This window comes from Empidonax traillii, unplaced genomic scaffold, assembly GCF_003031625.1.
Source record: "Empidonax traillii isolate 1590-97213 ecotype Southwest subspecies unplaced genomic scaffold, ASM303162v1 scaffold277:size2070623, whole genome shotgun sequence".
NCBI classification, from domain to species: Eukaryota; Metazoa; Chordata; class Aves; order Passeriformes; family Tyrannidae; genus Empidonax; species Empidonax traillii.
In genome coordinates this window covers 261,329-274,983 of record NW_020955470.1, presented here as the reverse complement: position 1 = coordinate 274,983, position 13,655 = coordinate 261,329, and the positions used below count along the sequence as shown (strand labels likewise).

Below are 13,655 nucleotides of genomic sequence, written 5' to 3'. Positions count from 1 at the left end.
TTTTTCCCGATAAGAGGTTAAAAATTAGAGAGATTTACTCTTGAGTGTAGTGCACAGTGTTTGGAAAAAAATGTTAGCTTTCACCAGTCAGGCTCCCTGGACAGGCCTCAGCTGACTGTTTGCAGGCAACAGGTCAGGCAGGTGTTAAGGAGGCCAGTTTGTATTTTCATGGGCAGGAGTGTCCCCACCACAGACACACTAAGAGGTTAAGACTTTCAGCAGTGAACATGTGTGCAGCTATTACTCCTTGAGCAAAGAGAAGGGTTCTTGTCCTCTCAGGCTTTGCCATGTCTAACTGCTGGTAGGGATTGAATTTTTGACAGTGAAGGACTGTTTCAGCTGTATTTTTAGATTTTTTTTTTAGATCCTTTCTGTTGTCCATTAGAGCACTGTTATGGTTCATAGGAGTCTTGAAGGAGAACCATGCAAATTCCTGCACACAGGATGTCATTTTATGCTCTCTCCTCTTTTGTTCCTTCTATCTGCTTTAAACCAGCAGGAAAGGAGGTGGGAGAAATAGAATATTTTTGTTTATTGTATCCAAGTGTTTAAGGAATGACATTTAAATGATTGTTCTTTGCCAACACCACACCAGCAAATATGTAAAGTAATAGAACAGCCTACTACAGTGCACTGCAGAGCACAAGGACTCTGGGAGCTGCTTGGGAATGGAGGCAGAGAAAGGTTCCAGGGGAAAACCTGACCATGCTGTCCTCTGGATGGAGATGACATAACGATGCTCAGGAAAAAAGGGAGAGTCATTGCCAGCCTTTTTATGTCCTGGTTAATGCTGTCCTTAGTGCATAGCTGTGCTGGCGTGTGGAGGGAATCTGAGTGATGGAGGGGTGCAGAGCAGGGCGCTGTTTTGGCAATGTCATGCAGAAGTTGGGTACGTGACAGTTGCCTGAAGGAATGCATGAGTCATAAAACAATGTCTCCATGACATATTAAGATATGGTGGGGCAGAGGGTTTGTTCTTGAGATTGCAGTTTGCACCACCCCAGTGATTCTGCTGGTTAGGGAGGGGAGTTGCTGAGCTGAAGTACTTTAATGCCATGGTAACACTAATTGCTCTCATGATGGGAAATGTCAGTGCTATAATGTGGATACTACAAATGTACAAAGCCTCATGTCCTCTGAACAGACATCATGGAGAGTGCTCAATGAGTTAGGACAGATATTTAAGCTCTTCCCAAAGCATTTCCCCTCTGGCATCCTTTGCTTTTTGCATAACCCTGTGGTCTGCTCAGAGCCGTGACCATTCCTGCCTCGGCACAGAGCAGAGCTGTGTAACAGCTCTCTTTTGGACAGGAATATAGCTCCAGAGCCCACCCCTGTTCCCACACAGCAGCAGCCTCTTGCAGAAAGGTCTCTGTTTGCCAAGGGCTGGATCTAATTTTCAGGGATATTTTGTGTCCATAACCCTCCTAAAAGAAAATAATCTTATTCGGTGCTGCGTGTAGGTGGAGAAGCTGATGAAAGGAAGGGAGGGAGGGGTTATTGCTGGCAAGAAAAAAAAACAAAACAAAACAAATCAAGAACTAAATAAAATTCTAATTTTTCCTGCTTGTAAGAAAGCCCAGATAGACTTTTAAAAAAATACACAAACCCTTCAAGTATGTGTGCTTGACTTCGGATTTGTGTGCTTGACTTTGGATTTGTCTGGGACAATTTAGGGATAGATTGTGCCTGCTTTTTGCATGGAGAGGCAAAAGGGTGCCTTGAGCTTCCCAGTGAGTGGCTGTCCTTGCCTCCTCATGAGGAGAGCAGGCCAGCGTGGTGGGAGCAGTTGTGCCTTCCCAGTCCTCCCAACAGCAGGGATTTGTCCCCAAGCAGGGGTTCTGGTGGCACGGGTGGCAAGCCAATCACCAGGGAGTGCTCCTCTCGTGGGCATAGCACTGCTCCCCACCCACAGCCCATCTTCCTCTTCTCTGATTTACCAGTCAATTTGATCAACCATTTAATTTTGTCAAAATCGTTGACAGAAGACCATTAAAAGGAGAGTTACGCAGGCTGGAAGGTGGAAAGACCTTCCCCGGTTCTTCGTTCGCGAAGACTGGCCATTACATTACATACATGCCACTTCTATGCTCCATGGTTTGGGCTCATTTATTTTAATTATCTGTAACAAATTCACAGTTAAACAAGGCTTGAGAGGGTGCTATTTAAATGTGGTACTTGTGGCATACACAGGACAATTAACAAATCACTTCTCTGCAGCTTGACTCTTTTCTCTCCCATCTAGCTTGCAGCTCATCATATCACTAGAGATAGGAAATAGAATGTAACACCTAATTAAAATGTGAGCTGGTGTCCACAGATGATTCAGTAGAAATAAAGGCATTAAGCTAGTGAGAAAAGCAGGAGAGAGTCATCACAATAAAAACACCTTGTTCAAGCAGACTCCAGAGGAAGCTATGCTCCTACCTTAGGCACCTGCATGAAGATGGGGATAGCATGAGGTATTCAGGTCCTGATACAAAAAAACATTTAAAACTAAAAGCTGATAAAAAGTAAATGTCTGTTGTTCTCATTAAGAATTCTGAACTCCACTGTGTAATAACAATTTTTAGCCTTTAGCGTTGGTTGTCATAGAAATATCACAAGCAACCACTTATTTTGGTAATAGGTTTATAGATAGTGTCTTCTGTTATTTTAGTTGTTCTTTTCCAAAATTATATTGATGCACTTTTTGTATAAGTAGGCGAGATATCTGCAGCCATTGCAAGATGAATTTAAAGCATGTTGGGTTAAGCATGCCAGAGGCATGCATAGAATTTAATATTTTTTAACATTGTTATTCTCCAAAAGACATAAAAAGTATAAATAGCCAGACGTGGACTTAAGATTATACATACCAAAGATAAGCAAACTAATCATGTCTCCCTCTGTTTGTCACAGGTGGGACAGTCCCCTGGACAACCTGTTTTTCTCTAACCAGTTCCTTCAGATCACCACTACTGTGCCCTCCACTTCTGTGTATGGGTTTGGTGAACATGAGCACCCGACCTTCAAACACAACATGGACTTCAAAACCTATGGCATGTACACCAGGGATCAGGCACCAACGGTAATTCAGTTTCTGCAGCACTTTGTCCTAACTTGTATCACCGAAAGGAGATGACAAGCATGGAACCTCACAAGTTTTGCAGATATCATCAGTTTTAATTACATTTCAAAGCCTTGAGTAATTTTGAGGGTACTTCAAAACCTTTCATCAGAAACTTTCTCACAGTGCAGTTTTCAGAAAAAAGTATTCTGTGCGCCAAGATTCTGGTTCAGAAAAGCATTAAATTTCATGCTCATATCAATCTCTGTTCATCCAAACAAGCTGGACTTCAGCAGGACTCATTAGATATTTGGCTAAACTGGAGTCAGTGGTTGATGAGTCCGTTTTAACTAGCAAGTGATTCTTACCCATGCCTTTTTGGGGGGTTTGGCAGAATATGAAAGGTTTAAGTGAGAAAAATTTGGAAGTGTCATTGTGATGAGGCAGAGAAAATAACTCTTCTCTATCAATTTGACTTCACACCAGTTTAGATGAAAAAATCCCCCACCTTTCAGAACAAGTCTAACTATGAATCAATTTCCTTGTCTATGCATATATAGCTACCTGATAAAAACTATGAAAAATAGCAAAGCCAAGCCATGCCTCATGTGCCATTTATGTTTCAGTCATTTGCCAACCTCTATGGAGTTCACCCTTTCTACATGTGTGTAGAACCTGACTCCAATGCCCACGGTGTTCTCCTTCTGAACTCCAATGCACAAGGTAAAAAGATATATGGATTTCCTATATGGATTGCATATAGAAAGATGATAGATCAGTAAGTATACAAAACTGGTTTAGTGATTGCTTTTTCAATGTGATACAAATACGAGTGACTGTTCCCTAACTAAGCTTCCAGGAATTACTATAGAGTTTTCAAAAGGATTTCATTAGAATGACTGTTTAACAAGGTAAGGTATTTTCAGAGAAAATATATGCTAAACTTTTTTTTGAATATAGATGCACATAGAGGGAAAGAAGGTGTAGGAAATTTCCTCTGAGATTGGCATATCTAAATCAAATCAGTTTAAGTTGGTCCTACATTCTGTCTGTGGAGAATAGTTTTGTACGTTGCCATGGTCACCTTACTTTATTAATCTAGTGGTATAATTTCAGAAAATGGGAATCTTCACGCAGTCTATAAAATCAGTTTCCCCTGGCAAGCAATGGCGTCCAATAAGAAGATTAAAATAGCATACAGGAACTCTAAACACAAGCTTGTTGGTCCTTTTTATATAAATGAAACTGAGACAAATGGATCTATGCAATCTCCTCTGTGGGGGTTTCTGTGATGTCTTGCACCAGTCTGAATGCCTCTTAAACACTGACAGTCTTGGCGCATTGACCACATACATCTCTAGGAAGCCTGGTCCAGTGTTTGACCACTCTCTTGACAAAGAAATGCTTCCTAACATCAAGTCTCAGCATCCCCTGATCCATTCTTGACTCATTCCCATGTATAGTGCAGAGCTGGTTTGTACTGAGAACCTCTTTTTTTCCCTTTTAGATGTTACTCTGTCTCCAAACCCATCTTTGACTTTCCGCACCATTGGAGGGATCTTTGACTTCTATCTCTTCCTGGGACCGACCCCCGAAAATGTCATTCAGGAATACACTGAGGTTAGTAGAAAAGTGCATAGGGCACATGGGGCAGTGTCTTGCAACAAAGTCCCATCAGGATCTGGTAGTATTAGGTAGTGCATCCAGAGAGTTGTCGTGATCTGTTTGTACAAAGCTGTAACTTCAGATCCGTGAGAAAGCTGGCATATGCTCAAGCATCTGTGAGCAGTCTGAGTGTTGCAGGCTGGCTGGGTGTTCAGTGCACATCTCCAGCCTTCCCTGCAGTGTTTCAGAATGGGGTTCGGGAGTGCATTAAAGGGATGCAATGGTTAGAAAAGAATCTGTTTAAGCTTACTCTTCTCTGGGCTGTTATAATTTTACAGTCTTTGCAGCATGACCATGACTGTATTCTGACACTGTGGATAGAAAAAAAAAAAATAGGCAGAATGCAGATGGGAATGTTTGGGAACTTTAGATGTGCTGGATTTCAGAGGTGTTGGATGGACTTTAAAGGCTTCAAGCCTTTATTTGCCAGTGGAATTGCCTGCTATTTTGGAACCATCAGCCTGTTTTTTACTAATGAAAATTGCATGTAATCACATTGGAGAGCATAGATGTGAAACAATAAATTTACTGCTGTCTCACAGAGTGTAACTACTTTCTTTCCAATTGCCCAGTGTTTTCCAGAGAACTGAGACTACACATGCAGATAGCTGTTTTGGAAGTGTACATGCAATTCTTACCCAGTGAGGACTGCACAGAAAAAAAAGTAGCAGATGACACATTTTCCCTCATCACCAAATTCCAGGTGATGTGTTAACTGCACAGAAAATTGCCACCTTAGACCTAAGCTTTGTACATAAAGAAATCAGTGTCAAATTTAAAGCATGTGGAGCAAAGCGAAGAAAGGGCGTGCTACTGTGAGAAGGAGGGGTCACGTGTGCAGACCTTGAGAATTAGGCTGCAACTGGAAGTGCTGAGCAGCCTCTGGTAGAGCATCCCAGAGCTGGGCACTCAGAGCTCACAGTGAGAGGTGCATGTGCTCTGCCTTCCCCTGCAACACCCCTCAAAGGGGCCTGATTTTTAGCAAATTTTTTGTCTTTCCTGGCTTTTTAAAGCCTCAATATCCTATGCTTGCCTTCTTTTTAAATACCTGAAATGGGAACAGAAATACTGTGGTTCAGACTGAGGGAGAAAGAATATTCAGCAGAGAAGGAAGATATTGCTGGCTGGTTTCTGGTTTGGTGATGGAAGAGATAAGACTTGCTCATGCTGCTGTTTTTGGAAGGCTGGAACCTCGCCAGGGTAGTGGGTTCTGTTAGACCTTCCTTTTCCATGCAGAGGTTCAGGTTGTGCCTCCCAGAGAAGTGGGAGGCTGATGGTGCTCCTCCATGTCCCGGAGCAGGAGTGACTGTTCTGTTGCTTGGGAGTTTTCAGCTCCCTCCGCACATTGTCCCCACCAGTCACCTGTCATGGTTTCACCCTGGCCAGCAGCTCAGCTGCTCACTCCCACCCCCTCAGCGGGATGGGGGAGAGAATTGGAAGGGCAAAAGTGAGAAAATCCGTGGGTTGAGATGAAGGCAGTTTAATGGGTAAAGCAAAAGCCACGCACGCAAGCAAGGCAAAGCAAGGAGTTCATTCACCACTTCCCATGGGCAGGCAGGTGTTCAGCCATCCCCGGGAAATGGCTGAACATGTAACTGTTACTGGGAAAGACAAACACCATCGCTCCAAATGTTCCCACTCTCTTTTCTTCTTCCCCCAGCTGTATTTGCTGAGTATGATGCCGTATGGTCTGGAATATTGCGTGGGTCAGTTGGGGTCAGCTGTTCCCACTGTGTCCCCTCCCAGCAACTTGTGTACCCCCAGCCTCCTCACCTGGTGAGGTGGTAAAAAAAAATCCTTGAATTATCACCACTGTTTTCAGCACAAATCCAAAATACAGCCCCATATCAGCTACTATGAAGAAAATTAACTTTATCCCAGCCAAAACCAGCACACACCACCTTTGATTCCAGTGACACAGACTAGCAAGTAAATTGGGTTTTTAACTTACACCTGGGTAATAAAACCAGGAAAAAAATTAAAAAAAAAAAATTTAAAAAAAAAGTAAAGCAACTCTCCCTCAGGCTCCAGCTTTGATCTGCGTTTCAGGGGAGTTAGTGCAGCAGTACAATGGAGATTAGAGCCATCCCTGTTTCTTTTCAAAGTCTGTTGCTGGTGTTTGAAAGCAGCATTTTTGTGGCTTAGCAGGTGGTCAGCAGCTGAAAATAAAATGAAAGGGTTCTCACTCCCCAGCTGATGGATAGTGGCAGCTCACTTTCCACCCCTGTCTCTGGAAACGGAGCTGGAGAAAGAAAACAAGGTAAAGGAGAGCAGTGGGCGTCTCCTAATGAGACATGTCACATGCAGGACCAAAAAAATCTCCTGTTCTGTATTCTTAGAGCTTGTGCTCAGCTCTCTAGGGAATCTTAAAGAACGCATGTTAGTAATTTCACAGTGAAATAATAACTTCTTCAGTAAACATCCTGAAATTCCAAGGTCGCAAATGTTACAATTACCATAGTATTAGTCTCTAGGGTACTGATTTGGCTTTTATGTACAAGATCTGTGGGAAGGTGAAGGAGAGAGAAAAGACTTTATTTTTCAATTGTATTTTCTGTCACACTAAGAGGACTTTCCTGTGCAGTCATTGTCATGCCACAGGGAAGGAGAAGGGGTGGAAAGGAGGAGTGTGACCGATGTCTGCAAAGCACAGCTTAGCTCTCAGCTCTCTCAGCTGTCTGCATGGGTCTCCTCTGAGAATTGGTGTTTTGGGAGATCCTGGCTGCCGGGGACCCTGGTGGGATCAGGCTGCGCTGCTGCAATGAGCCTCCTGGGGGAATGACACTTTCCACCCACTCTCCACCTGTGCAAGCATCTGCCCCAAATCACTGCTTTTTGCAGGGAGCACCTGTTGTATCTCTAGGATGTCCCCAGGATGGCAGGGTGGCCAGATGGTGCATGGCTATTGAGGCAAGGGAGTTGTGTCCAGAACAAGGTGCTCCACACCTTTCTCAAGTTTTGGGCTGTTGCTTTCAGTGACACTTCAGTATCTGAGCAACTCCTCTGGCCCCCACCGTGCTTGCTTCTGTGAGAGGTTTAGCAGCTTGGCTCTGCTCTGTGCTTTCATGGGGCTTCCTCCAAATCAGTCAGTTAGGATATCTTTGTAACAAAGCTCTTTATTGGGTCTCTGGAGTATGCAAGGTTTCCCTGTGCACCTCTCCAGGTGCCCCCTGGAGAGGCATGGACCATGAACTCTTCCCAGAGCCACTGGGCCCAGGCTATGCCAAGAGCAGGGCTCCCTGTGAGGTGATCAGGGTTGATTGCAGCTGCCCTGTCAGGGCCACCAGCCTCTCTGTGCATCCTTGGAGTGAGGACAGGTGGCAGCTTGGCCCAGGATAATCTGCTTTAAATGGACTCCAAGAGTGAGGCAAGGTCTGGGAAGAGAGCAGTGGACTAAATGTAGGTGGCTCTGTCCTTCTGCTCTGTGTGGAGCAGAGGTAAGCTGTAGGATGCATCCTGCCAGTGGCACCAGAGTGATACAGCGGTGACAGCAGCTGTAGGGTGAGTGCTGGGCATAGTGCCCTGGGAAGGAGAAATCTCCAGCCTGATTCTTCTGCTCCCTCTTGTTCCTGAGCTCAGCTGTGAGGAGCGCTGGTGAGGAGCATTGGTTTTGGCACATCCAGGATGGTCCTGCACATATATATATATATATGTATACGTATGACAGTGATCACATTTTTCTCCTTCTGTGGAAGAGGTCCGATACACAGGACAGGTGTTTGACTTTTCATGTCAAACACCTCAGTTTACAGGAGTGGAGGAAAAGCAGTAACAAGCTAAAGAGCTCAGCCATTGAGTTGAACCTGGCTAAAGCTCTGTAGTCACACCTGATACCAGACTGCCACTGCCAAGACCATTGGGGGCCTTCCAGAACAGACCAACAGAGCATAGCAGTAGCGTATGAGCTCCATAGCAAGACACTCAGGAAAGTTAGTGTTCAACAAACGGACTTTTAATAGCTCTTGGGTGGAGTAAAGGCCATGAATTTGTTATTTTATCACAAATTATCTGAGAACAAGCTTTAAGTGAGCATACTGCATGTTTCCCAATGCTGCTTTGAGAGATAATTCCTGGTTTGCTTCCTCCTTACAGAAGTGTAGGCTAGTTATGGATGTAAGGGACCTCAGGAGGTCTCTAATCCAGTCTCCTCTTTGAGAGGTAACATGAGAAGTCTGCTTGTACCTAGAGTTTATCACAGATGATTCAGTGGGAGTCTCACAGCTGAATTCATGGGTCCCCCAAGAAAGAATAAGCAGCTGATAAGTGTTTTGCACAGCAAAGAACAATGTTTGAAGGCCATGGCATTGAAAATCCTTAAAATTTTTAATGAGGTTGTGAGCATCTTCTGAATTGTTCAGGAGCTGCAGGGCCTTTCTTCTTGCTCTCCTAAAAGAAAACTCAGCTTCTGTGCATAGACTTTGAGTGAAGGTTGCCCTCTGCCTGACCAGTGACCACAGTGCTCACTTGCTTGCCTTAGCCATAGAGGATGAGCTGGATACAGATACCTGGGCCACAGGAGCACTTGTGAAATTTAGCCATTGTGTGACTATCCAAACTCACTATTTCTATGTCTAAATTCAGAGCCTTAGCCCACTTGGGTTTTTATAGTTTCCTCCTACAACTCCTCCTTGAAAAAAGGGAGTTTAGGCAAATATCAAGCTTCAAGACTCATTTTGTATGGCTAGCTAGGGGGGCAAGATTAGCAGTCTTTCATGTTAAGTCCCTGTACCTGTATTGCTGGACATCTCAGCTCTTTTGTTAACATGGGAAAGAATCTCTCTCTGTGATATATAGGGCATAACTCTGCAGCCATGTCTCTCCTTCAAAGTCTGGTCACAGTGTTAAGAGAATAGGATCCTGGTTTACTCTGTACAATTTATAACCTAGTTCATATCACTGATGCTCATATTAATAATTTGATTTGTCCAATAACCCAACAAAAGGAATGTGAATACATAACACCTGCTCCCTCAACGCAGATTTTAGCTGTTAGATATACATGTTTTCACTGAACTTTGTTCTTCCTGTAAAACACTTCTGGGATACCTCCTAGATACATCAGCTCTCAGGTACATTTGAAAAAAGTGAAAAAAACCCCACATAATGCCAAGTTATGTAAACATGGAAAAACTAACAGTGAATTTATTAAACAACACCAGGAGTTATTTAAGAAGCAAGTGCAGGAGGAATTCTGGAACAAAAAATAGAATCTTTCTTTTTTTTACTGCTTCTGCAGTACCCTATCTTTGCCTTTTTTTTTTTTTTTTTCTCAGTTTGGATAACCCATATGTTTGCTGTTTCTGCATTTTCCTCCTTCGGTTCCCTTGCCATACCCCATTTACCTTTTCTGATTCTATGGGAGTCAATTTTGCCAAGCAGGCTTTCTCTGCCTGCTGCACTTTATGATCATTGGTATGCAGAATGCAATCTATATGAATTAACTAGATCCTAAATATATATCAAATCCAAACTTGAGTTTTCAGGTTTGCAAAATTGCATTCCTGCCTCTGCTGATCCATCTGTGAGTAGGTACCATATGTCAGTTACTTTATCAGGAAGCTTCAGGGGGATCCATTAGAGTGAGTCCGCAGCATAATTAGAAAAAAGAACATTTGTTTTCCCAGCTGCCCTGTTTTCATCCTTCCTCTTCAAATGTTCTGCTGGTTTCAATTAAGCTCACCACGGATGCACCAGCCTAGTGAACCCAGAGAATGAATTGCTTTAAAAACTTAGTATTTTACTTGCAAGGTGGATACTTTTCTGTTGATTCAGCTGTAGCCCCAAACTCCTCAAGCAATGCTGTCACAAAATGCCATCTCGCTCTGTGGTCCCCAGTGACGCAGCACCATCCCACAAGGGTGAGCAGCTGAACCTCAGCCAAACCCCTGTGCTGGGGCCGTGCCCTTTGGGAAAGGCCCTGGTCACACACTGGTGTGTCCACCTGGATCCTTGATAGGATATGGGGGAAGAAGCAAATCCCCGTCCAACTCTTGAACTACACTGTATTGGTGATGTCCCTGATTCCCTAGCCAGAAGTGACCCAGGGTGTCACAGGACTCAGCAGGGCTGCCCAGCAGTTCCCACTATCTCTGCCTGGGCTGGTTATCCCTTTCCCATTTTCCAGCCTGTCTGGGGAGAGGCAGCAGATGCCATGCAGACATCCTGCCAGGGCACAGGGCTCTGCATTTAGCCGCAGGATTAATATTTATCAGTTGCTTTTCCTTCTTCCTCTTGTCCCAGGCGAGAAGCCTGTGCACAGAGCATTTTATTTCATTAAGGAGTTCTTTTGTTTTGATCTCTCTTTTTAACCTTGTTTGTAGAGGTCATTCTCTGGTTACAGTAGAGAAAGCAAGGAAAAATATGCATATGCTTTAGGATCACAAAGTGGTGGAGTTCACAGAGCTCATCTTGCAGCCTCTCCAGGTGATTTATCCTTAATATGGTGAGTGTGGATGTGACAGAGAAGCATACTTCTTGCCCTGTGGCTTGCCATGCTGTGTTGGACACCTTGGTGCTGGCTCACAGGGGGTCTGGGAGGTTATCCTGAACCATCATGGCCCACTCAGCTCTCCACAGAAAACCCCAGCAGAGCTTGAAAGATGGTCTGGGTGATCAGATGTGTCCACACAAAACTAACAGAAAAATGGAGCTAATGGAAAAAACTAATGACACATGCAACCAGGCGAGAGAGCAGCAGGGTAACAATGGTGTGTGTCTGCCCATCAGCCTCCCCCTACATGGAGGGACCACCTTTCTCGGTCTATGGCCTCTCCTGCAAAGGTACAGCAGCGTGCAGCAAAGGCTGGGTGCCACTGCAGCAGGAACATGCTGCTGATAGCTAGCTGTTGTTGCTTCTTCTGCAGAGCCCAGCCTCCAGCTGAATTGAAGGAGAAGTAGGTGTTCAGGAAGGTGAAAAGAGTTAAGCCTGGTGGAACAGGACAGGTAGCAGATGTAGGGGGCAGCTGTGCTGATCAGCCCAAGCATCCCTCCTGGAGAGACTCAAAGCATTAACCTCACCAATTGTTCTGGCCTCCTCCTGTTTCTTCTTAGGAGAGATAGCAGCATGCCAACTAGCCAAAGCACACTGTAGCCGAAGCTGTAATGTTTAGTGCTCAAGTTCAACTGTGCATTCACAAGCCTTTCTTGTTTGGAAGCAATTTACCCTGTGTGTTCCCCAGCTCAGGTGCATTAAAACATCCTTGGCTATTCCCTGCCTCTCTCCCACATCTGTTTTTGTGCCTGGTGCACTTTGTACATCCCACCAGTTCTAGCATCTGTGATGTATTTTAGAGCAATTTCAAGGTCAGCATTGCTTTCCCAGGTCAGGCTTCCTGGAGAAAATCCCATAGGAAGGTGTGACTTTATGCAATGTACCTCCAGAGAGCTCAGCAATGCAATAGATACAGAGTGCCAGACGTGCCTTGTTTTATTTATTTAAAGTAGATGAGGTTTAGCTGCCAATACACAAGTTTTTTTGGTTTTCAATTCTTAGTATAATTACCTAACTATGGAGATCCATGAGGAAATAAGAGAGGAATGGTTATTTTGCCAAAAGGGACAATATCTTCAACTGATTAATACGTCGTGGGTGCTTACTAGCTACTTGCTTTTCATGTATTGTCTGCAAAGGTGTTAGAAATATAAAACAAACGTTAGTTTCATGGGATTTAACTGAAGAAGGGATTTCAAGAGATCTCCCCCAGAAAACACTAGTGTGTACTAATGAGGTAATGCTAGATTTCAGTTTATATGTAGAACAGACACATCATGGTTGCCCACTGCTCATCCCAGGTTACCACAGCAGCTCTCACCGGGGGAAGCAGAGCAGGATGCCTTGCTTCTCTGTGCTCTCAATTGAGTTTCCTCGTGCCATTTACAGATGGATTACATTCAGACAGTGGAAATCAAATATTTATAAAATCATATTTAACTCATTACCTTGTGTTTCAGTTGAGAATTTCAGGACCAAACAGTAGCTCTGACCTTGAAGAGGGTTTTCAATGCCTGGCAACACAAGGCTGTGGGCCAGCAGTAAGAGCAGTCAGCCATAAGTAACTGAATTTCAACAGGTTGGTGTGTAAATATAATTAGAACTTCAGAGAGCTCAAGTAAACATCAGACTCCTGATGAGTTAGTTCATCTGTATGTGGCAAGAGACATTTGCAAAGCTTATGTTGCTGTATAATGTTGGAGATTTGCTTGCTGTTGACCAAGAGGTTTGTGGACTTGGCATGGGTCAGGTGGCAAGAGGATCCACACTGGATTTCTGCTGGCATGCGCTCTGTAAGTGAAGGCATGTATGCTACTGGGCAGAGGCTGAGACCTCAGCAAGGCCCTCATTTAACATTAGCCTGGGGTTTATAGATTGTATCTTCCACTGTTCTAAGAAGTGATGCTCAGTGCGGGTATTGCTTGGAGCCTCTGTGAAGCACAAGAATCCAGCAGGAGAAGCATTTTTTTGGAGCCAAGCATACTGTACTGAGTTACTCAGAGACAGGAAAGGGTGTTTAATGGGTGTGTAATGCCTGTGCCCTGATCTTTGTGGCTTAAATGCTCTGGAAGCCCCTCCTGGTGTTTCAGAATAACTTCTCATCTCACCTCTTGCATTTTTGTGTCCCTCGTTCCTGCTGCAGGCCATTGGACGCCCTCACATGCCAGCCTACTGGTCTCTGGGATTTCAGCTCTCCCGCTGGGGCTATGGCAGCCTCGATGTTTTAAAGCAAACTGTCGATCGCATGCACCGCTATGATATCCCATATGTAAGTATGAATTTTTCACTACGTATGCTAATTTTACAATCTGAAGTGAGGTGAATAAAATTATAATAGAGGAAAAATAATTACCCTACAAGAAGAATTGTAGAATGAAAGGATATTCATAATCACATGTAGTCCTTTTCCCTATAATATCTTCATAATGCTTAAAAGAACATTTAAAGTGG

The 13,655-nt window shown here is 44.1% G+C and overlaps 1 protein-coding gene across 1 annotated transcript in view; it reads left to right on the top strand.

Annotated features, from left to right (window-relative positions):
• Positions 1-13,655, top strand: part of LOC114060568 (sucrase-isomaltase, intestinal-like) — a 57,999-nt gene that overhangs the window by 10,078 nt on the left and 34,266 nt on the right. Inside the window, exons 5-8 of the mRNA XM_027890133.1 lie at positions 2,902-3,070; positions 3,676-3,772; positions 4,557-4,669; positions 13,348-13,473. Coding sequence (XP_027745934.1) covers positions 2,902-3,070; positions 3,676-3,772; positions 4,557-4,669; positions 13,348-13,473 — 505 coding nt within the window. The remainder of the gene's footprint in view (positions 1-2,901; positions 3,071-3,675; positions 3,773-4,556; positions 4,670-13,347; positions 13,474-13,655) is intronic.